The sequence below is a fragment of the Phaethon aethereus genome (assembly GCF_964289735.1).
Source record: "Phaethon aethereus genome assembly, chromosome: 1".
NCBI classification, from domain to species: domain Eukaryota; kingdom Metazoa; phylum Chordata; class Aves; order Phaethontiformes; family Phaethontidae; genus Phaethon; species Phaethon aethereus.
The window spans coordinates 222198679-222226195 of NC_138575.1; the positions used below are offsets into that span (position 1 = coordinate 222198679).

At 44.4% G+C, this 27517-nt stretch overlaps 1 protein-coding gene across 1 annotated transcript; it reads left to right on the top strand.

The window, feature by feature from the left end:
* Window positions 1-380: 380 nt before the first annotated feature.
* Window positions 381-23560, top strand: LOC309417547 (disintegrin and metalloproteinase domain-containing protein 9-like; the record flags this gene model as incomplete). The annotated part of the gene is made up of 17 exons (XM_082015058.1): window positions 381-408; window positions 1036-1197; window positions 1434-1567; window positions 2088-2164; window positions 4886-5081; window positions 8004-8078; window positions 8177-8248; window positions 9174-9343; window positions 10328-10403; window positions 10804-10958; window positions 13179-13347; window positions 15303-15395; window positions 16091-16283; window positions 18047-18152; window positions 19636-19819; window positions 21017-21094; window positions 23084-23560. The coding sequence occupies 17 exons, from the start codon at window positions 381-383 to the stop codon at window positions 23336-23338; spliced, it is 2223 nt and encodes a 740-aa protein (XP_081871184.1). The 3' UTR covers window positions 23339-23560.
* Between the last annotated feature and the right edge of the window lie 3957 nt (window positions 23561-27517).

Genomic DNA, 27517 nt, shown 5'->3' on the forward strand with positions numbered 1-27517 from the left:
GGTGGCAGCAGGCTGAGGGGTTGGGGTGGGGATGGGACAGGTCCAGGTGGGGACAGGACATGGAGACCCCCGGTGCCAGCTGGCAGGGCGGGAGTGGAGCTGGATGAGGGCAAGAGCAGGGGCTTGGGCGCAGCTTGGGGCTGGAGGGGCTGGTGGCAGTTGGGGGGCCCAACAAGGGAGATGGAGAGTGGGGATGGGGCCACAGCCAAGCAGGGTGGTGGGGGTGGGCACAGGGTGACAGACCCCCTCGGGGTGGGCTGAGGCCAGGGGAGGTTGAGGCGGGGGCTGCGCTGACGGAGCATCCCCACAGGGCTGGCCTGGCCTGGAGGGACACAGGGATGGGGACGGGGCGCTGCCCACTCCCCAGGGGCACATGGGTCATGGCGCTGATCCTGCTCCTCTGCCCAGGTGAGGGGCAGGGAGAGGGGGATGGAGTAGGGCTGGGGTACCCCAAAGGGCAGGGTGGAGGGGCAGGGGGGAGATGTGGGTGGAGGGAGGTGGGATGGGAAGCGGGCAGGGGGACGTGGGGGGTACGCATGGGGGGACATGGGATGGGGGACATATGAGGCAATCGGTGGAGGGATGTGGGGCGGGGGACATGGGATGGGGCACTTGGTCAGGGGAAGGCAGGGTGGGGGACACGGGCTGGGGGATGCAGCCTGGGGCATATGGGTGGAGGGTGAGGGTGGAGGACGCAGGATGGGGGCAAGCATGGAGGGACACGGGCTGGGGACACGAGCAGGGGGATCCACGCTGGGCTCAGCGTCTTGCAATTACACAAGTCATCTCATTTTTCCCCTTTTTAAAAAATGTTGTCCGGGGTTTCTCGTGCCCTAAGCTTCATGAGAAGCCAGCATTAAGAGCACAGAGCTGCGCAACCACCTCCTTTATACCTCTCATTGAAGACAGATGGACTCGCAAAATTTAAACACAGCACAGTTTTTAAACTTCCACTGAAAATCCTCCTTCTGCACTGCAGGGGTGGGAAATCCTTCATTGCCCAGTGCGATTAACGCCCTTTTCCCTTAAATGCAGAATCTCTTCCAGGTTTTACTGAAGCATCGAGGATCGTCTACTCCGAAGTTACAGTGCCCAGGCGGCTGGAGACAAAGGACTGGACCTTCACAGAGGTCATTTGCTTTTTCGAAAGGCTTTTTCAACCGAGGTTCTGGACCATGGCCTCTGCCGGGGCCACGGGCAGGTGCCAAAGGGAGAACGGGGCAAGGAGGCGGCTCCAGCTTCCCAGCCAAAATCGGCCTGTAAATAGTGCTTCTGCTGCTGGATTAATTTCTGAAATTAATCGGTGCCTCGGCCGTTCCAGGGGGACACGTCCTATTTAATAACGGCGGAAGGAAACCACCACGTCGTCCATCTGACGCGGGCAAAGTAAGGCTCTCCCCCGGTTTTGCTCCCTCTGCTATTTCCTTGCGCAGAGCCATTACAGGCGATGAACGAGCCTGCACCGAGGATTTCTGCTTCGCTTTTCAGAAATCTGATAGCCAAGGACATCCCGGTTTTCACGTACAGTCCGGAGGGAGACCTGATAACCGAGTTCCCGTATATTCAGGTAAGTTTAGACATCTGGTAAGGATGCATCGAGAGCCAGAAGTAAATGACCCTCCTCCTCCTCGCAGGGTCATTCAAATATACCAGTGGATCTAAGCAAGGGATGGCTTCCTGCCTCTAAAAAAGTCTGTTATTTTTACACCGTTTGTTTAAAAAAAGGACGGGAGTTGTGTGGAGACTGATAAAAACTGGAAAAACTATTTCAGATTGATCAGCACACTTGATTTCCCTTTCAGATTTTTAAAGTTTTTGAAATAATTTTACTCCATCAAAAGAAAAATTGAGAAATCACAAAATACCCTCCTGAAAATTCGCAATTATCCAATGACGAGCTCTCAGGCTCCTGCTGTTTCCCTGCTTACCTTCTATGCCTTCATATTTTTTTTGCACATGAAATTCCCCTTGTAAAGTAGTAAAGGACGGTTTGGGGAGGTTTTACGTGTCCCTTGACTGATGCAGGGTTTTTTGACCTGGGCATGGGAGCTTTTCCCACGGCCTGACGCCACGCTTGCACCTTGCAGGATGACTGCTACTACGAGGGGTTCGTGGAAGGCTCCCCAGGATCCATCGCCTCCCTCAGCACGTGCTTCGGGATCAGGTAGGGCTCTTCCCAGGGCGGAATGGAGGGTTCAGGATCAAATTAACTGGGATGGGGATTTATCTCCCTTTTTAAAGTGGGTACCCTCACTTCTGTGTGCGCTGCTTCCTGCTGCATCTCGCTATTAAATTCAAGTCTTCAAACACAGCTGAGATTTTTTTAGTCTTACAGATTTTACAGCATCTCCAGTATAGATTTTAAAGGCAGATACTTCGCAGAAAAACAGGTTTTAACGAAATTTTTTCCCATGTGCTTTATATTCTTCTGGCAGCCTGTAAGCAGGTAGCAGATTTGACACGCCAAGACAGCTCCAAGTCTTACCTTAAAAGACAGTAAACTAAACACGCACTGCTCGAGAAACTTTCCTCTTCAGGCACACTTGCACATCTGGGATATATTTATTTCTGACAGTGCAAGCTCTGAACACGAGACAGAAAGCATATCTGTACAGGCATAACAGTCTCCTGCAAATCACACTTCCCAAAACACGGGTGGTCACCCATAACCATCACCAACATCCCTCCTGAAGCCCCTTCCTGTTGAACTTCTTCACTTTATAATGTTAGTGAAATAAAAAGAAATACTAGCATAACCCCTCCTCTGAAGATTAAGAGGATATTTAAATGAACCACGCATAGCTCAGCAGTCCTCTTCTTACATTACCCCTCTGCAACGTTATCAAACCCAAACCTTCCATCTTCTCCAGAAATATCAGCTCTGGGGAGCAGGAGCTGCTTGGTTTTTTTAAAGAAGTTGTCCTAACTTTGAAAATGTTTAATTTTATTCTGTATTATTTTCACTGGCTTCAGTGGAATGAAGTTGTCCAGCCTTCCACGCAGCCACCCACGCTTTACGGCATCCAGCTGCCCATGCTCTGCACCAGCATCAGACTCCCCACGGCTTCCTTCCCAGCCTGGATGGATGCAAGGGACTCGCGGGGTGGGAAACGGGCAGTTTTTTCCCATTAAAGACCTTGATAAATGCACTGGCACAGCTGCCTTAGCAAAGTCTTCTGGGTTTCCAGCTCAGTGTTCGATGTGGCCACGTTTTCCTGTTGTGACACACAAACCAGTAATTGTGAACATTTTAGGACTAAATAACTAAATAACTCAAACTCTGGCAAAAGTAAGACCCATTGAGCTTCTCACAAGACCAGGCATGAGACTGAGAGTTGACAGACCTAACTGCACCTCATTTCTTATACAAGCACCCCAAAATGTCTCTGAATTAAGTGAGGTTTTTTTAGGATGCAAACTTACTAGCAGATGCAGCCTATTTAGCTGCAGTGTCTACACAGGGATAAACAGATCGCAAAGACAGATGCTCCTTGGAAGAGCTGTAGCGCAGAGCTTTTATTGCCTTCTCACTTTCATTTAATATATAGCATTCATCTGCAGCTTCTGTACTTTTTCGCAAAGCTGCATGATTTCTCTCTCAAGGTCGTTTGATGTGTCCTAAACCTTGGGCATGACACCTTTTTTCCATAGAAGATCTTTTAGGTGAGCTCCCTTATCTTCTCGCTGGATCCCTGCCCATGGGAGCAGTGGTGTGAAAGAGCCAACTCGTAGAATCACAGAAGGGTTTGGGTTGGAAGGGACCTTGTCGCGGTTTAGCCCCAGCCGACAACTAAGCCCCACGCAGCCGCTCGCTCACTCCCTCACGGTGGGACGGGGGAGAGAATCAGAAGAGTAAAAGTGAGGAAACCCCTGGGTTGAGATAAAGACAGTTTAACAGGTAAAGCAAAAGCCGCGCACGCAAGCAAAGCAAAACAAGGGATTCATTCCCCACTCCCCACGGGCAGGCAGGGGTTCAGCCATCTCCAGGGAAGCAGGGTCCATCACACGTAATGGTTTCTTGGGAAGACAGACACCATCACTCCGAACGTCCCTCCACCCCTTCCTTCTTCTTCGTCCCAGCTTTATATTCTGAGTATGACGTTATACGGTATGGAATATCTCTTTGGCCAGCCTGGGTCAGCTTTCCTGGCTGTGTCCCCTCCCAGCTCCCCGTGCACCCCCAGCCTTCTCGCTGGCAGGCCAGCATGAGAAGCTGGACTGTCCTCGACTGCTTAGCAACAACCCAAAACATCAGCACATTACCAACATTTTCTCATCCCAAATCCAAAACACAGCCTCACGCTAGCTTCCGTGAAGAAAATTAAATCTACCCTGGCTGAAACCACGACAACCTTCAAGATCATCTAGTTCCAACCCCCCTGCCATGGGCAGAGACACCTTCCACCAGAGCAGGTTGCTTAGAGCCCCGTCCAACCTGACCTGGGATGTTTCCAGGGATGGGGCATCCACCACCTCTCTGAGCAGCCTGGGCCAGGATTTCACCACCCTCAGTGTGAAGAATTTCTTCCTTATCTATGTTCTTTCTATATCTAACCTAACTCCACTCTCTTTCAGTTTAAAGTCATTACCCCTTGTCCTATCACTACCTGCCCTTGTAAAAAAAATCTTTTTTTTTTTTTTAATCTTTCCTTATTCCCCCTTTCACAAAAAAACACCATAAAATATGGGCTGATCCCATAAAAGCCCTGAAACCCAGAGGTGGCTCCCAGAGCCAAGATGTTGGCAAGATGCACAAGGCTGCCCCACATCTCCAGCCACACTATGATGGGCACCGTGCACCTTGTTTAGTTTTGTATTTACTAAATAATTTAAGAAGTCACTTAGTTCACATCTCTTATTGACTCCTCTGTTTGAAAATTCGCAGTGGAGTTTTGCAAATTGGAGATCTGAGGTACGAAATCAAGCCGATGGAGAACTCCTCGACGTTCCAACACCTCATCTACCGAAGGGCATTGGAAGGCAGCTCACGTCAGCTGTGCCAAGTGCCCGAAGAGCACAAGGACCGTCTGCCCGAAGACGAAGAACTTGCGAATGGGAGCCGTAAAATCCTTGTTGTCGAAGTAAGGACTCCCCATCCACTCGTGTCGATGTCGCACGTTCGTGTGTATACGTACGGGCTGTGTTAATGCTGGGAGTGATCTGACCACAGGGAAAGTTACCGTTGCATTCATAAAACCATGACAGAGGGTTCACAGTGCAAAGCACCTGCAGGTCTGGAAGCAAAGAGGATTTCTGTATAGTGACAATGAGAAAAGCAGCTGAAGGTTTCAATAAGCAAATCTGAAATTATTAATTATTTTTAAAGACAGTTAGATAACATTTCTAAATAAGCTATGATCAGAAGCTGATGACTTCAATCATTACCAACTTTCTATTGTAGATAATCTATTGACAATCCAGTATTTTACTGCCTGACTCCAGAAGGGAAAGTGTAGACTCGTGGACCAGGGGTCTGCAGCCAGAGCTCTTCCCTCCAGACCCTCCTCTTGCAGGGCTGCCCAGCCAAAGAGCCTGGGAAGGACACAGCTTGGCGGGTGGGACGTGCTCCTGGGGTGCGGGTGCTACCAGCCCCTCTGACAACAGTCTTGAGTGCCATCTCATAGGACCATAGGATGACTCAGGTTGGAAGGGACCTCAGGAGATCTCAGGTCCCGCCTCCTCCTCCACGGAGGGTTAGATCTGAGGTCAAACCAGGTTCCTCAGGACTTTATTCCAGTTGGGTCTTGAAGACGTCCGAGGATGGAGACTGCACAACCCCTCTGGGCAACCTCTTGCAATACCTGAATCTTCCTTATTAGTGTGTCGGAAATAGACGCTCTGAGGGTGTAATATGCCCTTTTTTCCCCCCTTTCTCCAGAAACCTTCCAGTGGCCTTGTCTGTGCACCTGGAGGTCCAAGTCTTTGGGGCCATGGTGCCTCTACCCCAGCAGCCATTTTGGCTGAAGTCTTGTGAGCACTGAGTAACGGGGAAGGTTATGTCACCTGCCTTTACTGATGCTACTCCTGCTCCTACATCCTACTTGTTTGCTTTTCTTTTCCTTCATCGAGTAGCAGAGTAATTTCAAGTCTCATCATGGTTCATCGTACTTCTCTGATGTTTGCAAATCTGCCAGCAAGCTGTATTAACTGCAGGTTGCTGGGGTAGATGTTGAACAGTTTCTGCTCCCGGTCCAACTCCCTTGGGACTTCATTTAATGCATCTTTACATCTTGGCAGAAAAGATCAGCAACTACTCTCTCTGTGCCTCTAGTTAGTATTCACCTTATAGTAAGCAAATCTGAACTCTACCGCCCCAGTTTGCTTAAATTACATGAAAAAACGCCTTGGCGATGTCAAAATGCACATATCTGCTGGTTCTCTTGTGTTCAGAAACAGTTTCCGTGTTATCAAAGGAAATTAATTTGTTCTGACATCACTTAAATTGGATATTACTGATGCAGTTGTTTTCAGAAACGCCTTGGTTAGAAAAATAGTTTATTTGATTTGTGAATGCTTTTAGAGCTTGTGAGGACTTTTGTCATTGCTGTTCCTGCTTTCAAAAGAGCTGAGATAAAGTGTTATTTTTGTACCTACGAGTGTGGATTATTTATAGCGACAGCCTGGCCTACGCCAGCATACTGTGATTGTATTTGGTGAAAGAAAGAGTAACATTCAGAGATACTGCCTCCTGACAGTAATATGAAGCATTTAGATTAAAGAATTACTTATCAGCTCCCATGGTGGAATATAGTTTTATAAATTGCTACAATTTCACTGAATTTACTGAGAACCTGCCAGGGAAAGAGGATAATTTATAATAATAATAAAGTGGCATTTGTTCAACAGAGAAGAGAGATGAGTTCCTGTGCTTAAAATGACTTAAGCAACAGCATTTTTTGAGCCATGCATACTTCTGCAACAGCCAAACCATTTAGAAAGTTGTCTTTCTGAGAGACAGCAGCTCCTCTTCTACCACCAAAACACCTGAGAACTACTCATGAGAAAAGCTAACATGCCTTCCTCACCCCCACCTCAGCCAAGGCCAAAGCTACCAGCCAGGCTTTTGAGGGTCAGCTTCTTTCTTACCCTCGTTACTTGACCAAATCTGCAGATCTTGAACACCCTCGCAGCCTCACTGTGCACTCACCCCGTCCGAGAGGAGACGATGCTGCCACTGAGCAATACTGTACTTGGAAGAGAAGAATAAGCCCCCAGCTTACCCACCAACCAATTGCCTACAGCAATTAATGTGCCGGGTGTACAAAACGTGGAAGTCAATGACCTCTACCCAGCTCAAGACCGAGCGTGTCACACCTACAGCAGATTTCAGTTACAGGACTGCCCATGCACAGGTAAATGTGCAAGAAATACTAAAAACCTTACTTCCCAGGACTGCTGGATCCCAGGTGCAGTACATGGTACCTCTCACTGGCTGGGTCTATCAATGGGCACGCTCCCATTTGCTGTATTACGCTCGTGTCCTGGGTAAAACGAAGCAAAACTAACTTAAGTTATTTTAGTGGCTTTCATATGGCTTGAGCAATTTCTGTTCAGGACCAGTTTTTACCTGCAATTATCTGTTTACCCTCCCGGTTTCTAGCATTGAGCTGCCTGATGCAGGCAGCTCATGTTGACCCCGCTCCACTGCCCCTTTGACGCAGTTTTTGTGGTGCCAAATTTAAAGATTAAAAAATGGTCTGAGCACGTGCAAAAGTCTGCAGCTCACAGGGAGCTGATTTAACGTGAGCAATGCCAGGTAATGCCCCTGCTACCAAGAAAACCCCACCTACAGCTGTGTTCTGTCTCTCAATCTCTCTGCTCTTGCCTTGATTACTCATTACACTCATTAATCCTTCTCTAATGCATAATTGCTCTGTGTTCTTGTACTTAAAGGAAATTCTGGATTAGTTTGAGTAACACCACCTTGGATTTTGCAAAGCCACATAAGCTTTTAAGCTCCTGAACGTACCTCAATAACTGCAGTGTTATTTGTTCGCTTCCAGGAGGTCCCTGGTCTCCAGAGCCTGCCCGTGCCCACCAGATACTTGGAGCTGGCTCTGATCACAAACAAAGAGCTGGTAAGCATCAGAAATTATCGCCATTCTATGGCTGTTGAATTATATTGGAGGCAGTCCTTGGCGTTCAGTGTTGTAACGCAGCCCTTCTTCCCTCTCAGTTTCAAGTTAACAACTACAATGAAACCCTGATGCTACATCTGTTCATTTCCATAAGCAACCTCCTGAACACAGTGAGTTTTAATGACGTGATAATTACCATCACCATTCTGCTCCGTTGGCTGGCTGGCTGACCCGATCTGTGCCTGACTGCAGCTACCCAGGCTGAGGGGAGACCTCATCGCTCTCTACAACTGCCTGAAAGGGGGTTGTGGTGAGGTGGAGGTTGGTCTCTTCTCCCAAGTAACCAGCGATAGAACAAGAGGAAATGGCCTCAAGTTGCACCAGGGGAGGTTTAGATTGGATATTGGGAAAAATTTCTTCACCGAGAGAATGGTCAAGCATTGGCACAGGCTGCACAGGGAGGTGGTGGAGCCACCGTCACTGGAGGTGTTCAAAAAACGTGTAGACGTGGCACTTCGGGACGTGGTTTAGTGGTCATGGTGGTGTTGGGTTGTCGGTTGGACTTGATGATCTTAGAGGTTTTTTCCAACCTTAATGATTCTGTGATTTTATGATTCTATACTCTACCAGGAACCAGTGTGTTTCTCAACACTGTAAAACCAATTTCAACTTAAAAAATTGCTTCTAATATGGGTGAAGTCAGTTTAAAGACAATCTTGAAATCACCCCTTTAAAACACTTGATTGGGAATATGCGTTACTGTCACTAAATGCTTTCTGGTAGCTCATTACAATGTCCCTGTCTCTTCACCTCCTTGTTGCTCGGAGTCCTCCAAAACAGCACGAGTCTTCATCTTCTGCTGCTCCTGTGTGACTACACCAACAAGGCGCCGGTGCATCAGCCATGAGGCACTCAAAAATGAGCTACAAAGAAAGCTCATATGTATATAATGCACAAAAATAAATGGCATGCTCAGCTCTTTCAGCTTTAGCAAGAAACTGGTTCTTGCACGGGTAACGGGGAGACAAGCACGGTGCCGAGGGTCGCTGCACACCCCGTGGACTACAGGGGATACAAGCTCTTGCCACCTTCTAGGTCTACAAGCGCATGAAGATGCAGATCATCATCAGCGCAGTGGAGATGTGGACCAGGATGGACCAGGTGACGACCGCCCACAGCCTGGCCCGGACGCTGCAGGTTTTTGCGGAGTGGTGTCAAAGGGATGCTGTCGGTCGCATTAATTATGACCATATCCAGTTACTGCTGTAAGAGTCCTGCATTTTAATCACTCAGCTCACATACTGACCATGGGGAGATAAGCAGGGAGCAAGGATATTTTCATCTCTTTCTTCTTCTAATTTTTACATTTATATGCTGATAAGTCTTTTGTCTTGGTGATATCTTGTGGAAAAAAAATGAACAGCTTAACCAGTCCATGTACTAATCAGCACCTATTTGTCATGTAAATTGATACAAGAATTCTCTTTTTCCTGTCATTGTCCTCTTTTATATTTTTCCACACATGTACACACACAGAGTGTACAGATTATTTCCAATTCTGATGTCATTGTCTGTAACTGAATTATTTAATCTCATGTTTACTTTTTATTCATTTTTATATATACAAGCCACTTGGTTTTTTAGATATAATAACTCATTGTTATATGGTTTACAACTCAATATTCCAATTAAACCTTTTTGCTAGGACGAGGGAGTTAGATCTCAAACGACAAGATGTTTAATCACTTATTTCACTCATTTGCTTTTAAAGACCTAGCACCTTGTTTCTGTTTTGACTATTCCTTTTTCTTTCATTGTGGGGGAAATAAACCTTCTGCACAGTAAAACACATACCTCAATATTTACTGAATTTTTTTTTTTCAAACTCAACATATTACATTGCCAAATCTTTTTAAAATAATGTTGAATAATTATATTGAATAGCCTATAGACCACTCTACCCTTTAAAGCAGGAAGGAGGCCAATGAGTTTATATACCGTGGCTCTGCCTCCTTAATATCCCCACTAGCATGATGCATCGCTGGTGCTTGCACACCTGATCTGTGGGTACCAGCCTGGATGCATAGGGGGCTCCCAGAGGAGAAACGGGAGATGCTGGACTTTTATTCAAGAAGGGAGCTCCTTGTTACCCAAAACCACTACTTTCCAGCTGTAATTCAAGCAATGCATCCCATTATTGAGACAAAGTTGTTCTGCATTTCTTCAATGTTCAAATTTTCCTACTGCAGCGGCCAGCACTACAAGGAACGGGGATTTGCCTGGAAGAGGACAATGTGCCAGATGAACTCCATGGGTGTCGTCTCGGTAAGGGGAGACCTCGCTGGTTTGCACTGCCTGAAAGAAAAATAAACTTTTCACATTTACAGTGAACCTTGGGAGTCAATTCTATGTAACTCCTGGGCTCGGGCTTTTACCGATTAGCAGGTAATACCTAAACTGGACATCTAAAGGAGACGATGCTGGCCTTGTTTTTGCCATTTGTTAAAGAAGATGAGATGGTGAAGGAACAATTCTCCAGTGCTTCCCAAGGCTGCTTAGGGGTCCTTTGGTTTCCCTAATTGGTTGTCTGCCAGTGCAAATCCCCAGCTAGAACAAATTTCACAATTACTGAGCAAAACATTGGAAGTCTAGATTTGAAGTTCTCCACATCCACATACACTGACTTGAGAAAATATGGACCTGTGGTTTTTCTTCCTGCCTGCAGTTCCCTGGCCACGACACCGTCAGCGACGTGATGACGCTCGCCCATGAGATAGGCCACAGCTTAGGCTTCAGCCATGACAACGCAAAACGATTTCATGCCAAATTCTGCAATTGCAACTGCACCCACAGAGGATGCATCATGCGATCATCCCCAGGGTAAGTAAAGCTTGGTTTTCCCCCCATCACTGAGGGTGAGATTTGTGTCATTGCCTTCAGCCATCCACCTCTGAGCAACCGCTGTGTTCTGTAGGGGGGTGCATATGCCCCTTCCTCCACAGCATCTTTTAATCTGCTAGCTCAACTTGGCAGAGCAATGGGAGTCTAAGTTGCCCCTGCTTTGTGCAGGTGGTTGGACCAGGGACTTCCAGAGGTCACTTCCAACCTAAATTACTCTACGATGCTTTATCAAGTGAAAATAGTTATTTAGATAATAGAAGAGACACCAGTTCTCCCAGAAAATGTGGGTTCCTTGGCTCCACTGGTCACCATATAACTGTTAATTTATTTTCCTCTGCTTTCTCCAAGTGATACTTGCTTTTGGCTTCTTCGTAGCTGTGTTTTGATGCTTCCTGCAGGCGTATGGGTTACTGCATTCCTTCCTCTTGCACTGGTTGCTTACAATTGCTACTCATGAAAATGTATCTTCCAGAAAAGTTGCCTTGTGTACAAGGAGCTGCTCCTCGTACCTGCTGTATCTCAATATAGGACTACCATGAAGAAAAATAATTCCACTAATTAATTAGTCTCCTGAAACCTGTGAAGAGATTTGGTAGATATCAACGTCTGTTGTTTCAGCGTCAAAGAAACCATATGATATTGCAGGACCATCCCTGCAACAGTCAGCTCCACATACTGCTGATAATACAATGTCTTTAAAAATTACTCATTCCCCTTAGCTCTAGAGGTCTGCCCAACATGCAGTGAACTTCAGCAGGAAGTGAAGGTTGCTTCATTGCAGAGTTATTTGCTTCCAAATCCTAAGATCCTTTTCTTGGTGTGAAGAAGTCCTCATTTCTGTTTCGCTCTCTGCAATGCACATACTGCAACAATGAGAAGGACATGGGCTCCTTGCATAATATTAGATCCTTATCTTTCCCAGAGACCAACTAAGCTTCCCTGAAGACATTAAAGATTTGAGAAACTGAAGTCTCCTAGCAGATTTGTCCGCACTTTCAGTAACAACAGCATTGAAACAGCCATTTCAGTGGGGTCACCAGCAGTGCTGCTTCACCCCGTGATGGTCCCTTCCATCCCGTCCACCTTGGTGGCCTCACGGGGTGAAAATCTCAGCAAGTCAGAGCACTGTGTTTCACAGGTCTCTGATCCTTCAGCTTTTGCTGCCATCCATTCAAACAGTAACCTTGTTATCCTAATGTGCTCATTAAATGTATTTGTTTCCAAACCTCTCACTTTAGGCAGTAGTTCTCCCAGAATTCCTAAATGGCAATTAACTGACATGTTCAGTCAAGTTGCTTCCATTTTGGCTGCAGTAATTTCCATGCCCATATTTATGCACCACACCAGAAATTCAGTTTCTGACTCATCCATCCTTCCATCTGCTGCTGCTTCTCACCTACCCCATGATGTCAATTTTTACTCCTCATCAGTCCTGTCCGGGTATCACCCTAGGGGTATGTAAGCCCTCAGCACTTTATGGGGTGTCTGCGCAGCCTTGTTCCTTATTTGAATTGCTCTGTTGTCGCACCAGTGCCGCCTGACATCATGCTTACCAAAGCTGAGGGCAAGCTCTCATTTTGTTTTGTGCCACATCTACATTTTCTTTGATACCTGCATCATGCTCACTATATTACCATCTTACTTCAGCTTTCTTCTTAATTTGTATGATTACAAACTGCACTCAATTTCTCTTTTAAAATCCTCTGTAAGAGATAACATCTCTTCACATCTCAAAATTCTCATGCCCGCACTCCTTGCACAGTTCATGAGTAGCTGTTATTGATTTGAGCAGCTAGGCATGAAGCCACCCTGTTTCTCCCCTGGTTACTTTGCAACTTCCATGTAGGTTTTGTAGTGTTCACGTGAAAGTAAGTAGATCCTTCGTTCACACCCACTGATCTGCTCTCCACATTGTACATTGTGATGAATCATACCCAATTTCACGTTGTGTGTCCTGTCCTCCACCTTCAGCTTTACACAACAACCAAAACACTTTCACTTTGTAGTCTTCCCCTTCTCTCATCCAGGCAACTATTCCTGTCTCCCATGTCTTTATATAAGAAAAAAGGAGAGAAAAAGTCTTATTCTCCCTAAAACTGCCCATATTCCAATTTGCTAGTTAATCAATCTGTTCTTGAGTCTATCAATTGCTTTATGTATATGGTATGGTTATACATAATTAATATTTTTTTCTTACAGATCTTGCTTGGCATTCAGTAACTGCACTATGGGAGAATATTACGATGAAGTAATAAGAAAAAATCTACCTTGTCTACTCAACATACCATCTTTAAAGCCATTTCTTCTTGAACGCTGTGGCAACGGCATCTTGGAAAAAGATGAAGAATGTGATTGTGGCAGCGACGAGGTTAGGAATTAAATATTTCACTGCAATCTACACATTAGAGTAGTGTTAGTAAAAATATGGTGGGTTTGCAACTATAAAAGCTCCCTGACTCAAGGGAAGAAGTGATCTTTGAAGTGTTATACATTCAAACGAGCCCACTGGCTTCCACTTCTGTGAATTCCCTTAAGTGGGTATTTTCCCAAATATGGCTTTATTTGTGGGCAAAATATACATGATATATGTAAACATATGCAGAGCATATCTAGAGGTAAACTTAGTTTTTCTTCCATGGCTATGGAGGGACCTTTCATGTCAGACTCTGTGCAGAGCTAACGGTGAACCCTGTCTGCAAGTGTCTGATAAGGAGTCACGCTGCTGGGACAGAGACGAGACCGCTCCACACCTCATCCAAATGGAAAGGTCTTTTCCTTCTGGCTGTACGAATGTTTGTGAGAATGAGGGGTCTGAAGAAAACAAAAGTATCTGAGCAGTGCTGCCGTCAAAGTGGGGGACTCCGCAGAAGGGACAAGTCTTTGCCTCTAAGCTGCTCTATATACAAGCAGGTTATAAGCACTTGCACCTTCTTGTCTGTACAATGAGAGTTCTTCTATTTGTTCTTTCTTCTGTTATATTTTCCCTGAAGTCAGTGAAAAAGGGCCTTTCTGAAGCACTTGCTTGCTGGTACCTTTGCAGATCTAATTCCAGGATCCATGCAGTTGTGACACTTCGGAAAGTTTGAGTTTTCCAGTGGAAACTCTTGTTTGAGTTTTGTGTAATCATTATTTGTACAAAGTTTCTGTAGCTTTGTCAAAACTCAGCCTTTGCACTGACATTTCCCTTGTAGAGCGATTTGCACATGTTTGATATCCAGCCTTGGATTGAACATCCTGCACCTTGCTGATAAAGAGGATCCACCTGCTTTAAAAATTACACTCAGAAAAAACAAACCCTACCACCTACAGTTCCCAAGCCCCCAGTCTCTCCAACAACTGGTCCCAGACCTCTTCTCCTCAATCTGGCCCAGGGCTCAGCCACACAAGTGCCCTGACCAGGAGACCCTTTTTATCAACCCCTTTTATCCCCCCTCTTTTCCCTTTTACCACACTTGTTCCTCAGTCCACCTTAATCTCTCCCTGCCTTTGGTTCTTCCCCTAACCATCCCACACAAAGTTTTGCACATCCCCACCACTTTGAATCATCCCACAATAATTTTTACACAGCCCTAAATTCCCTCTCAAATACCACATTACAAGTTTGGTCTCTTCGGGAGACCCAAGAAAATCTTGTTTTCCATCAACAACCTGAGAGGTCTGGTCTTTGCTAATGTCCCCATTACCTCCTCTTTGTCACTGCTGTGTGATCAATTCATTATTGTTCCTGTATCTTTTCCTTGGTTTTATGCTAAAAAGCCATTAACCATCTCTCTTTACAAAGCAGATACCCTGACATCCCAGGTATCCTTAAAATTTGAGTAATTAATTGTGTTTATGTGACAAAATTCAGAGTCCAACAGCTTTAGCACCTTGAATGATTTAGGATTGGGAATTTGAACTTTTAAGGAAATGGTGGATCATTGCTGAAAGATTTGAAAAAGGGAAGGAAGGAAAGTATGAAAGAAGGGAAAAAAGGACAGAAAGGAAGACTAATCTCTCCCATTGTGCTCAGAAGGGTTTCAAACTACTTTCAAAATATTAATGAACCTGTTCTTAGAGCATCCTTGTGAAGCAGGTAGTTTGGCTGATTAACAGCAGATGAGATGGAAGCATTAGTATTGGGAGAAAAATGTGAATTGTTTTAAAAGCATCTACATGAGACATTATTTCCCCTCGATGCAGAACTCCAGAATGCCCAGTTTGAAAAGTAGCAGAAAACAGCAGTTTTCCCTTAACTTCTTTTAATTCTGTGCCTCTTAAGCTAGAGGAGGTGATCGAATAAGAACTCTCATACCGAGATGGTACGGCATTATTTATTCCCAGGCATGTCTCCAAGAAGGATGCTGCTTCTCCTCCAGCTGCTTGCTGGCACCAGGGGCTTCTTGTTACAGAGGTGAATGCTGCCACAAATGTCAGGTAAGTTATGACAGCAACAACTGGTATTGGCTTCCTAACGCAGGGTACACTAATGATTTAATTGTTTTCCTGAGCTGATAGGTGCTATAATGCTTATTTCCTGCATTTTTCAGTATATCTGGTCAGAAAATATGCATAAACTTGACTGGAAACTGCTCATGCTTAGGCAGAAAACAAATAGTTTAGAAACATGGAAATTATGTCAGACAAAAGCCACCAGCAGTAGCAGCAAAGCAAGGGTGTAAGGACAGAACCGACTAACCCAATGTAAGCACTGCTGTCATGGAGAAAACATCCAACAATCACAGGTCTGGCTGAAAGGAAAGAGATTTTAAAATTTCATTTGCATTCCTGCTGATTTTGAGCTTTTAGGGAAAATCCAGCAACGCTGTATTTGTAGAGGCATTTCAGATTCAACCTGAAATGCACAAATAAAACCACAAGTTTCTCTGCTGGAATATCAGTAATCACCATTTGCAACGTCTCAGTTTCTGATGGACAGCAAGGACTTCAGTCCCTTATGCCCTCCTCCAGTCCTTATTCTGCCTGACTTTTTTCAAATTCAGGTTTTTGTTCTTATTCTTACACTTTTGGGGTATTCCCTAAGATCTTGCCACATGGGTTTCAGTAATTTGGGCCAGTGGCTCCAGAAAAAAATTCCACTCAAAACTCATTTTGTGGGCTTTTCTTTACAGTTTCAGCCAGCAGGAAAAATCTGCCGAGAAGACAGAAGCATATGTGATCTCCCCGAGTACTGCAACGGCTCTTCAGGGACCTGCCCCGTGGATGTATTTAAGCAAGACGGAACCCCATGTGGTGACAATGATCGCTGCTATGATGGGCACTGCCACAGCCATGAGGCACAATGCAAAGCTTTATTTGGTAGAGGCAAGATATCTCATCTAAGGAACCGCCAGATATCTCATATGGAATTAGCCCTCACCTTCAGATAACTCTTCACCTCGTGTCTCCTCCCTTTTCCCTGCCCTCTGCTTTAAAAAAGTCTGTTTTTTTCCACAGTCACTGAAGATTCACTGTTTACTCTTTATAAGGCAGGCAGGCAGGCTTAGGAAGATGGGCCAGTTACTTAAGAATATAAGTATCTGTGCAAAAATTACTATAGCATACTTTTAAAATACTCCATGATTTTATACCAATAGCTATATAACTATGTATGTAACTATACACAATATCTATATAAAATACAGCATTGGACTCGATGATCTTAAAGGTCTTTCACAACGTAAAATACTCTATGATTCTATATATTTACAATAGCTAGGGTAACAGAAAAGGGGTTTTCTGGGGCAGCTGTTGTTGCAGTGCTGTTTAGGAACACCCCATGCCCAGTGTGCAACAGAAACAGCAGAGGTGGCCACCCTTATCTATCCACCAGTAGAGGGGCCCAGAAACAAAGATGTGCTGGAGACAGTCATGGAGATCACTTTTATGCCTCTGAAACCAACCACACCCTGTAATTTGTGCACCTAAATCTCCCCCAGTTCAAACTTGAAGCATGCACGTGATTTTTTTGAATACCTGCCCACATCCTCGCTCAGATTATTCCAGTTCTGTAGGAAGTAACCAAACTTCCCCAGTGCATGTGTCCTGAAGCTGCAGCAGAGTGGATCTATTCTGCGCTCCCTCGTTAGTGACAGCAGTAACACCCATCACGATCCGAGTCCTAGGTTTCTTTATGAACATATGAAAGTCTTCTGTAAGTAAATCCACACTTCCCCTGTGATCTACCACACCTATGAGAAGTTTGGAGTCTCTGGGAACCCCTGCGCATGAAGACAGCAGCATTTCTCATGAAAAGCGTTTCTGCAACAGTGCAAGGTCACCAATAGGGGAGAATATTTTTGTCATCATTTCGGCATGGGACAGCAAAGGAACTGTCACGTGAACATTTGTGTGGTGCTAATGTGGCCAACAGTGATCTCAGCCACCTCTGCAGGACAGCTGCGAAGTCTGTCACTTGGTTTTACTTCAAGAACATTTCGGATGCTTGAAAACTTCTTAAAACGCCCGATGGGAGTCCTGCATTGACCACAGGCTCTCCCGTCTTTTCCCTCAGTGCTCTATACAACGCTTGGGGAATAGAAAGGTGTTCTGAAAAAACTGGGAGCCCCCTGGGTCAGACACAGTTCTATCTTACTGAAAGCCAGATCTGTGAGCAGTTTCTGGCATCCAACAGGAATTAGTGTTGCTAATACTGAATATAATGGTGGCGATTCCGGTTTCAGGGTAAACGTAAGATATATTGACCTGTGTCACACAGCAAGTTAGCATTAAAGAAAAAAATAGGTTTGGGAAAGGTTTGAGGCTCTTAGTACAATTTTCTGCTCCATATTGTTCCATATAAATGACCATGATCTACTCTGATCATTCCTTGATCTCTTGGTGGCAAATCCATTCATTCAGCCACTTCATTCTCACAGTAATTATTCTGGTCCAAAAAGAGAACCAGAGCCAAAAGAATAGGTGAAAAAAAGCAAATTTCCCATAAAACATGGCAAGTCAAATGCAAGCTGTGGTTGACTAGAACTTCATTTCAGCAAAAACCACAAAAATAATCCAGAGGCATCATGAGGGGTGCAGATAGTCCCTGCCTCTCCATGAACGCCTCCCTTTGCTCTCTCGCCCTGCAGCCGCCCACCGTGCCCCACTGAGCTGCTTCAGAGAAGTGAACATTCGAGGCGACCGGTGTGGGAACTGTGGCTGGAATGGGACGTACTACACTAAATGCCTGGAAGAGTAAGTGCTGGTTACTGGTGGTCACTGGTGTCCCGGTCCTGCCAGTAGCCAGGCAGGACCGGGACACCACTCGTGCATTGCTGCAAAAAGCATACAAACTGAAGACTGTTTCTAAGAATTTTTCAACTTGAATATTTTTTGTTGGGATTAGGCACAATGAGAGAGGGAAAAGCAAAGATGGTATCAGGAAAAGGAGTGCAGCTTTTTGTACGACTCGGAGGCTCTGCTAGGCTTTTCTGGTCAGTTTTCATAGATGAAGGAGCGATATACAAGTGCTGCTGAGACCCTACCTGTATAACAGTCAAAGTAGGGAAAAAATCACATGGCAACAGGAGGAATTTGAGGCAGCATTTCTTCAGGTTGGGTTCGTCTTGCACTTTACTTTCAATCCAGAAAGTGAAGTGAGGATGGTTTTCTTTTTAGAGTAACTCATAGATTTTTCTTCTTTGCTTGTCCTGAACAGTCTTAAATCTCCCAGCATTAATGGAAATTCAGCACATGATACTTTCCAGCTTTCCCACAGTAAGGGGTCATCCCATCACCAGGCAGGGCTGGGTTTTCCTGTTCAGTTTGTTAACGCATTCTCTGACCCTTTTTCTCCTTTAGCATTAATTATTTTCATGTTGCCACCATGCGCAGTCAGTACATCTTGAAAGACATCTCTAGACAGATCATTGTTGTAGAGTGCAGTCCCTCAACCTCTGAACTCATCACTCACCAAGCCCTCCTCTATGGTCCTGTCCCGAGAGTAGGACCTGCTGAGGCTTACCCACATCTGAGTGTGCATATGCACAGTCATTCAAAAGGAAGGAGATTGCTTACCAGGACCTTGGAGATTTGCCGTCCCTGTGCACGTCAACGTTCATTCAAAAATACGCAGTTGCTAGTACCTAACCTTTCTTCATGCCTGCGCTTTGGCAGCACCAAGGAGAGGGACATTGCTGTCATTAGAGGAGACAGGAGGATGCAAATTCAGAATTTGAGCTCATTTCCTATTTTCCTGCTGAGCACTGCATGGGCTGCACCTGACCTTCACTGCTGCCAACCTCTGGGCACAGAGATGAGTTTCTGAATAACCACACCAAATTCCTCCTGGCATAAACAAAAGTATTTCTCAGTATATAAAATGGGGAAAACACATTAAAAGTGACAGTCAAAAAGGTAAATGGAAGCGTCTCTGCAGCTTCTGGAGACATACACCAAGGGGTTGTGCCTATGTGCCCAAGGCCCTGACACCAACTAGCATAAAAGAGTCTGTGTCAATACTAGTTAAATGCCTTAACCTCAGAAAAGAGGTGGTTGGATGCAAACTGCCTAAAAGGATTGATCCTGGACAGCTGGGACCTCTGACCGTGCCCAGGTTTGCTCCAAGCGTGTGAGCTGGAATGGGCCCAGTTTGTACCATGGTGTGTACCAGCACCATGGATCACCAAATCTTCAGATGCCTCTATAGACCTTGCAGCAGACTGTCTGTCTATCCCAGGAACGTCCTGTGTGGAAGAGTGCAGTGTGCTAACATTAAAAAAGTACCAGTCAGGCAAGACGGTGAGACTGTGGTTCAGACTACTGTGAACAATCAGCTCTGCTGGGGACTTGAGTTCCACCTGGCTTCAGACACTCCTGACGAGGGATCCGTGAAAGACGGCACATCGTGCGGTAGAAACAAGGTACCCTGAAAAAAGAAGGATGATATATGACTAGTAGAGGACAGAGATTAGATGAAAGGATTTTGTTCCTAAAGGAGATGTTCTTGATCTCTGATATAAATCCTCCTTCCGCAGCTGAAATATAGCAACATCTTGTATTGGTTTTGTGGGTTTTCCCCCTCAGACTGAGTGGCTAACGCAACAGCTGCTATTTTTTTCTATTAGAAGGGAAAAGAAATTGATTGTACTCTTCTTTTGAAGCTACTAACCAAAGTCAAAGTTTATTTGTTGTACATACAAAAGAATTTGAAGTGCTGTTCCAAGAACAGAACTCACTTCTTCCCTTTGACCCATGCAGACCAAATTCCCGTCAAGCTCATGACACACTAAAGGATGAGTTTCCTGCTATTACATGGCAAGGAGAATATTTCTAAGAAAAACAGAGGTGCTGAGTACCACCAAAAGGGAAGGAGCTGTTCAGTGTTACTTCAGCAGAGTTCTCCTTTCAGGAGACATGGGTTTCATGCCACCAAATGTAAACATTAATTGGAAAAATAATTAATTTGCAAGGCAAAAAGTTGAAGATATAGATCTCCTTCATTCTCCTTCTGCACAGAGAAGATGTGTTTGTCTCTCCTAGAATGAGGAAAATGCTCCAAGTTATTCACCAAGCAAACAAAACACCTTCTGTAGTTCCAAGGTCTTGTTTATGTCATGTGGACTGGACAGGAAGCCAGAAACTGCCAGGAAACCAAGGGAAATAGTGTTGCATTTATGTACAAAGTTCAGGATGGTTGTGCAGGGTCAGTCTAAGAGCCCATCCATCCCAGAATCTTCCACCAGTCTTGGGCAGGTACCTAAGGAAGGGTAGGAACAGAGCAGGCACATATGATACTTCCAGCGAATACTGGTACAACCTTCAATTATTTTCATCTCTTAATTACTCAGCCCCTGAGGTCAAAATGGTTCCTATGCATTTTGTAACCCTCAAATGTTGTCACCCCTTTGGTTCATCTTGAACCTGGAACCGGAGACCTTCGTTTTATGCTCCCCTAGTGCTTGTTTGGAGAGAGAAAAAGAAAAGTCCTGAATGAAATGAATGACTGAAAATACTTCCCAGGCAGTTTCTCACTACTTTTACCCTTTCCCACTAGTCAGTGCCCTTTCCTAATATCAGTCATTTTATCATTTCATTAATAAATTTGCCTCTTTCTGCAGATATGTATAAACAGGACATGTGTCAGTGCAGCTTTTCTCAGCAATGATTGTAGGGAGAAAAAATGCAATGGCAGAGGGGTAAGTACAAAACATCTAAGTATGCTTTGAAAAGTAGAGTATACGAAGTGTAAATTTGTCTCTCAAAAGCAGTATTAGAAGTCCAGAATCATTCCTGGTTCAGCAGCATAGACATCATACTGGTTTTCACCCATGACTGTCCTCCCAGATTCTGCTCTGGCCATCCACAGCTCCTCATAGCAGTGTTTGTTGGTTACATTTACCATTTTTCTTCTTTGATCCCTCAAATATCATGGAAACCAACTTCCACATTATAATGCTTCATCTTTCATTGTGTCCGTCAGTGCTATTGATTTTAAATTAGCGGGCGTTGGAGAGATCTAAAAAAATGCATGCTCAGTTCTGTAATTTTGCTTTCCTTACAAATACCACAAAAATGGTAGATTTTTTACAACATTGGCTGCACTTAGTCTTACATAAAACCTACATTTCAGACATTAATACTGGCAGAATTATTTCACATGTGGATTTTTTTTATGACATCACTTCCAAGATATCTGCCCCTTTCCAGACAGATACTACTGTAGATAAGCAGATCTGTCTGGGTGTTAGTGTGGATGCAAAGGGAGAATATTTGGAATATTTGCTATCATCCCTCCTTCATCTCCAGCATTGCCAAGGACCAGTAAGAAAAGTTACTGGCAGTCTGTCAACCTGTAATCGGAAGTCTGAAGTCTGGTTTTCTTCTGCTCTGTCACCAGCTGTAGGTGGCTGAGTCCGTCAGAAGTTATGTTCCTGGCAACAGTGTTCTCAAAGTAATTGGAATAACTGCGTCTTTTTGATCCAGAGAGAAAGGTTTTAGCCCCCAAAATGCAAGCTTTCTTCTTGGGAAGCTGTTCTCTAAACTAAACAGATATCCTTGAAAATTAACCATTATTGCTCAGTATGGTTTAGGCTGCATAAATGAGTGAAGAAAGCTCGCCTCATCCCTGCCTCCCCAGAAGAGAGAAAAATGTTACTCAAAGTGGAGATGCTAATGTTTAGGTGGGAAACTGTCACTACCTACACGGGTGTGCAAATTTGAGATGCTGGGGAGCAGAGCTATGGGTCCATACTACTAAACAGCAACACAACCCTGGACTAATAACATATAATAGGAAATCAGCTAACAAGCATCTGAAGAGGGTTAGAGAGGCTCACTTCTGCATCACCTCAGCGTGTGCCATTGACACTGGCTGACCGCAGACCCACACTGCAGCATGACCCAAAACCAGGGCAGCAGTCCCACAGCAAGGATACTCAGGCAGTTGGGCAGCCTCCACTGCACCCCGTGAGAGGTTCAGATGTTACACACCATGAGTGAGAACAGAGGAACGCAGGAGCTGAGTAATGCAGCCTGGACAGGACAAATAAATGTGCAACCAAGGGAGCTGTGGTCCTATCTTGCAGAAAAACCCATAATTTTTGAATCACATGAAGATGACAAATTCATTTTGGACATATTTGTGAAATACACTGTCATGACAGAAATAGTCCAAGCATTCACAAGTGCTCTGCAGTTAATAAAGACTGCAAAAATACATTCCAACTTTGAGATTAAAAATGGCTTGAGAACTGCTAAAGGCATTCCAACTGAGCTGGAAAAGGCAAATATAACCATCTTTCACCTTCTGTATGCTGTCATCTCTTCCCTGCTGTGTTTGTAACACCTCTTCCAACAGGACCATGACCTCCGTGATGGATTGGGAACTCTCACTGCCCTCACTTCACCAGTGTAGCAGACACCTAATGATGGGTACATGCCACACAGCCCACAACAGCCTATGACCAGGGGCACCAGTCTACCACCTTTGCACAAAACAGGCGGAACATTTCCATGGTGGCAGCTAAAGCAGAGTAAAAAATTTATCCTAGGACAGGGACTTCATCCAGCCTGTCTCTGCTGTGCCTGCCAATAAGCTGTGCTAGCAGCCTATTCCCCAGAGAAACACATGGCCACCTCATGATTTCTTTTATTTTTCATGCCATAAAATATGTGTTTTCTTTTAGGTGTGCAACAGTAACAAGAATTGTCACTGCGATTATGGATGGGCCCCTCCAGACTGCAAGCTGGAAGGATTTGGAGGCAGTGTTGACAGTGGACCACCTCCTTCTTTGCACAGTAAGTGCGGTGGGGTGGGACGTCTCTGCACATCGCACTGCCTGTCTTACCTTTATTTTTTCTTCAAGTTCAGCAGTTCTCCATCTATACTTTCAGATCACTTTAGACTTTGTTCAGGCATCTCTTTATCCCTTGCTATTTAGCCACGTCAGATTATTTTTTTTTCCTCTTATCTCGCCTTCTTTTTTATCATTCCAGTTGTGCTTGCCTTGCCTGACTCTATCAGACTATTCTCAGGGCACCCACACAAACTGCAGATCGATTCCATTAAGCACAGGGGCCAAGCAGCCAGCACACAGTTCATTAAGATGGTTTATGAGAGGTGTCATTCTGAGCTCATCGAAACGCTCTTAGGAGAATCCTCCTCTCCTCTTAATGGAGATCTCCAGCTGGGCTCCAAGCCTGAAAGGACAGGACATAAATAAATATGATCCTGGTGTGTACCTCTGCGAGGTATACTTATGCCTTCCTATACATTAGGTGTTCTAACTTGCTGATTAAGAATACCACAGCCACTCAGCAGAACTCCACAAACCCATCAGCACCCGACAGATGATAGCCTTCAAGCTCTTCCCCAACCCTCTTTGCTCGTTAGTTCTGCAATAGAGCAATAGACCTTCCCGCTGTTTATTTGACCAGGCAAATGGCAAGCTGCTCAGGCAGTAACAGGCCCACTGGCACCGCAGAAACGCAACTCTTTCGAGCAGGTAACAGTTTATACGTCAAATCAGCTGTTCTTCAAATACCAACCCATTACAATATTTCACATGCTTGCACAGAGGGGAAGGTACCCAGGTGGCAATGTTCTGCTCCTCTCAAATCATGCAGAAAGGCTGATGTAAAGTTTTAGGCTTCTGCTAGGATGTCCTTAGTGGTTGCTTAGGCATGCTTGGAGGAGTCAACCCTTTTACACTTCCAGAATGAAAAACCTCTCATTTATCTATACATTAACTACACACTGAAGCCTCAGCCGTAAGCTGAAGTAGGTGTTCGGTTCATGTTACTTATCCTTCAGTGCTATATTTGGGTATTTCTTCACCTGCGTGGCCTTACCAGGGAACTACATGGAAAGCCTTCCTGCTCATTCGTGATGTCCTCAAACTCCTTACCACACAGTCCCAAAGACTCTCCATTTCCAGGCCTGTATAGCAATACTTGAGCCTCTACACTGTATTCCTCAAGGCTTTTTATTGTTTTTCAGAAAGATAAAAATGCTGGGAGGTCCCAAGTAGGGAGTGGTGGAGGTGCCTTGGAGATCCAGCCAGAGCAGAAGGGAGGGAGCTTGCTAGCGAGCATCTGCTTGTTTGGGGTTGAGTGTGCGTGCTCATGAATATCTGAATATATATGACAAACTGACGTCTCTACTAGTGTTTTGTTGTGCCAGAAACATCTGATGTGGACAGAGCATGATGTTCTCTCTTCCTCTCTTCCATTCCAAGTGTTGAGAGTGGCAAGAAATATGGGAAAAGCTACTGGAATTCTTCTTTCACTCTTCTTGATTTTGGCCTTTTTGCTGTACAAGAGGGTTGCTATTGCTCAGTGGATCCAAAGGTAGGTAAAGCTCCATTAATCTTTACATCACCTAGCAAAATGGAGGCACATTTAACAATTTCTAACCAAGGTTCTCAGCATCCCTTTCCGTGAAGAGCCTTACTTTGAGTTCAAGGTGCAACGATGGCCACCAAGTTCCCCTTGCTTCAAAGACAATCTGGAGGGCAATCCAACCAAACATGCTCTGATCTGCAAACAGAGCTTTGTCACAACTGCCACTTATCCAGAAATGGCGGTTAGAGCTTAATAGTATTTAATCCTTTCTGGCACTTTCTGAAATTTTTCCATAGACATTTTGAAACTAAAATCGTTGTCTAATTTCAGAATAATTTTTCATAAAGTTCATCTTTTTCTAAACGGCTCTTTCTTTTTTCTCTTTTGGAATGTCTAACCCCTTTTTTTTACCTTTTCCTTTGATTTTCACTTTTTTCATTCACCGAAAAATGCAAACAAAAGTTGAAAAAATAAAGATTTTAAAATAGTGTGCAGAGGATAAACACTCTCTTATCCTCTTACTGCTTTGCACATTTTTCCCAGGTCAAATGGGTTTATAAGCTTAACTGAAAGAATATGGGAATGTGACTGCAGACAGGGAGAATGTTCAAAATCCCAAACCGGAAAATGAACGATGACATTCCCCTCGATGATCTCTGCACATCCACATGCTTCAAGTTTGCTGGGATAATTTATTCTGCTAAGAAGTAGGAAAAACCACACAGAGGTTTGCTCTGCTCTTTGCAGCAGGACTATCTAGTACCCAGCTACTTCATGTACCATCAATTTAGGTATCTCCACCCTATGTTATAGTCTCCAGAGCAGATATAAATGCCTTCCCCCTGCCACAGTGATCTGTGGGATCTCTGGATCTTGGGTAAGAGACAGGATTTAACTGACTTCATAGTTCTGTTTTCCTGTCATTTTACATTTGTCAGAGAAAAAAATTTCAAAAAAACACCCAGCATTTCTTGTAAGGTACGTGTCCATAAGCTAGAGAATCTTATTCTGCATTAAATCACAGTCCAAAGTTCATGTTCACTAAAACATTTTGTTATAGGTGGCGACTTAGAAGAGAGGAAAAAAACCATAGTATCACTCCTCCTCTTCCTCCTCCAAAAGCAGTAAGTGTGTTCTCCTACCCCCAATTTAAAAGTGTTTGTAAAACTGTAGCTTCTCAGTACTGTCCAGACATCTTTTTCCTTTCTCAGTAATTCTTGCTCCCCCAGTTCTTTCAGTGCAAGTGAAAAGCTGACAGGGAGAACACACCGAAAGAGTGTGTGCAGCATACCTGCAGAAAACTGTTTTGGTTTATGTCAAAAAACAGTTTAGGGTAAAAATACCAAGTTTCTATAAATAGAAGTGCATTCAGACTGACTGTTTCAAGAGCTGGCATTAGTATGATGACACAGCTCAAGAAAGCACAAACAAAATACCAGCCCTTGTCAGAAAATAAGAATTTTGTCTACATCGGAACAAAAATGAAACCCCTTCCAAAATGAGGAAGACGAGGTAGCAGACTTCCTAGTGTCCAGGCAGCGAGCTGCCAAGCAGGAGGGTCAAGTTCATGCCTCTGCTCTGGTCCTGGCCATGGGGCTTTCCTGCAGTGCCTGTCGCCATTCAGTAAGGCTGCTCTATCCTCCAGGAATTTGGCTAATCTAAACTACGTCAAAGCTGATGCAGTTTCATCACATCAACTTTTCCAAGAAAAAGCTCCCTGCAAAAAAAAAAAAAAAAAATTCCTGCCTTTTCTCATTAGAAAGGCAGAAGAAAACAGATAAGGAATCAGAAAACATAAAATACAGTAAGAAAGAAGAGCAGATAAAGTCTCACCTTGCACCACGTGTGCAGGGATTACCCATCCAGGAGGCCCAGAGAAGAGTCCTGGGGTCAGAAACTCATGGTCTTCAGGGAAAAACTGGAAGACGTGGGTTCTATAATTTGAAGAAGTGTCTGAGGGGATATTGGATAATAACCCAGAAATACATTCAAGGCAACCACAATTCAGACTTTGCTTTTTAGGTTTATGGTAGGCAGAACAAAAAATGATGAGATTGAACTGCAACACAAGAAATTTTGGCTAGGAAGAAGTGAAAAAATGTTGGTTTTCTTTCTACATAGCACTGAGGAGGTCCACCACATCTCACAAAACAAGTGAACCTAAAGAGACAGATGGGGAAAGTTACTTTTTTCTGTCAACAGTTAATTAAAGTATGGCAGTCACTGTCACAAGATGCTAATGAAATCAAGCACTGAACATAATGCAAAGAGGATTAGTCACATGGAGAGATAACAAGATTAATCAAAATTTTAACAGAGTATTAGCATAACCCATGAAATAAGACAGCAGAAGAGGTAGTGTAGGAAAGGTATGCTAAGTCTGACATTTCTGTATTAGATGTCATCTAACACATCACATGTGGTCTCTAAACATCACAGGAGCCTAGAAATGACAGATTTGATAAAATGTGTGTAAATTAATTCTCTTGAGGTTATTCAATTTAAGAATCTCCCTACAATTTAACAAACAGTATAAACGAGAAAAGCCATTGAAGACAGAAAACATACATTAATTAAGAATACCAGGGAAGCACTGAGACACCAGTGCACAGGGCAGAGGTTGGAAACCCCAGCACAGGAAACAGGAGCAAAGAGAGGAGGTGCCTTGGTTACATTTTCAGGTAATATCCCTAGAAATGTAATATACCATGACAACTAAAGGAGTTATGAACAGAATATGAACTAGCGCAGATCAAGACCTGTCCAAACCAGCATCT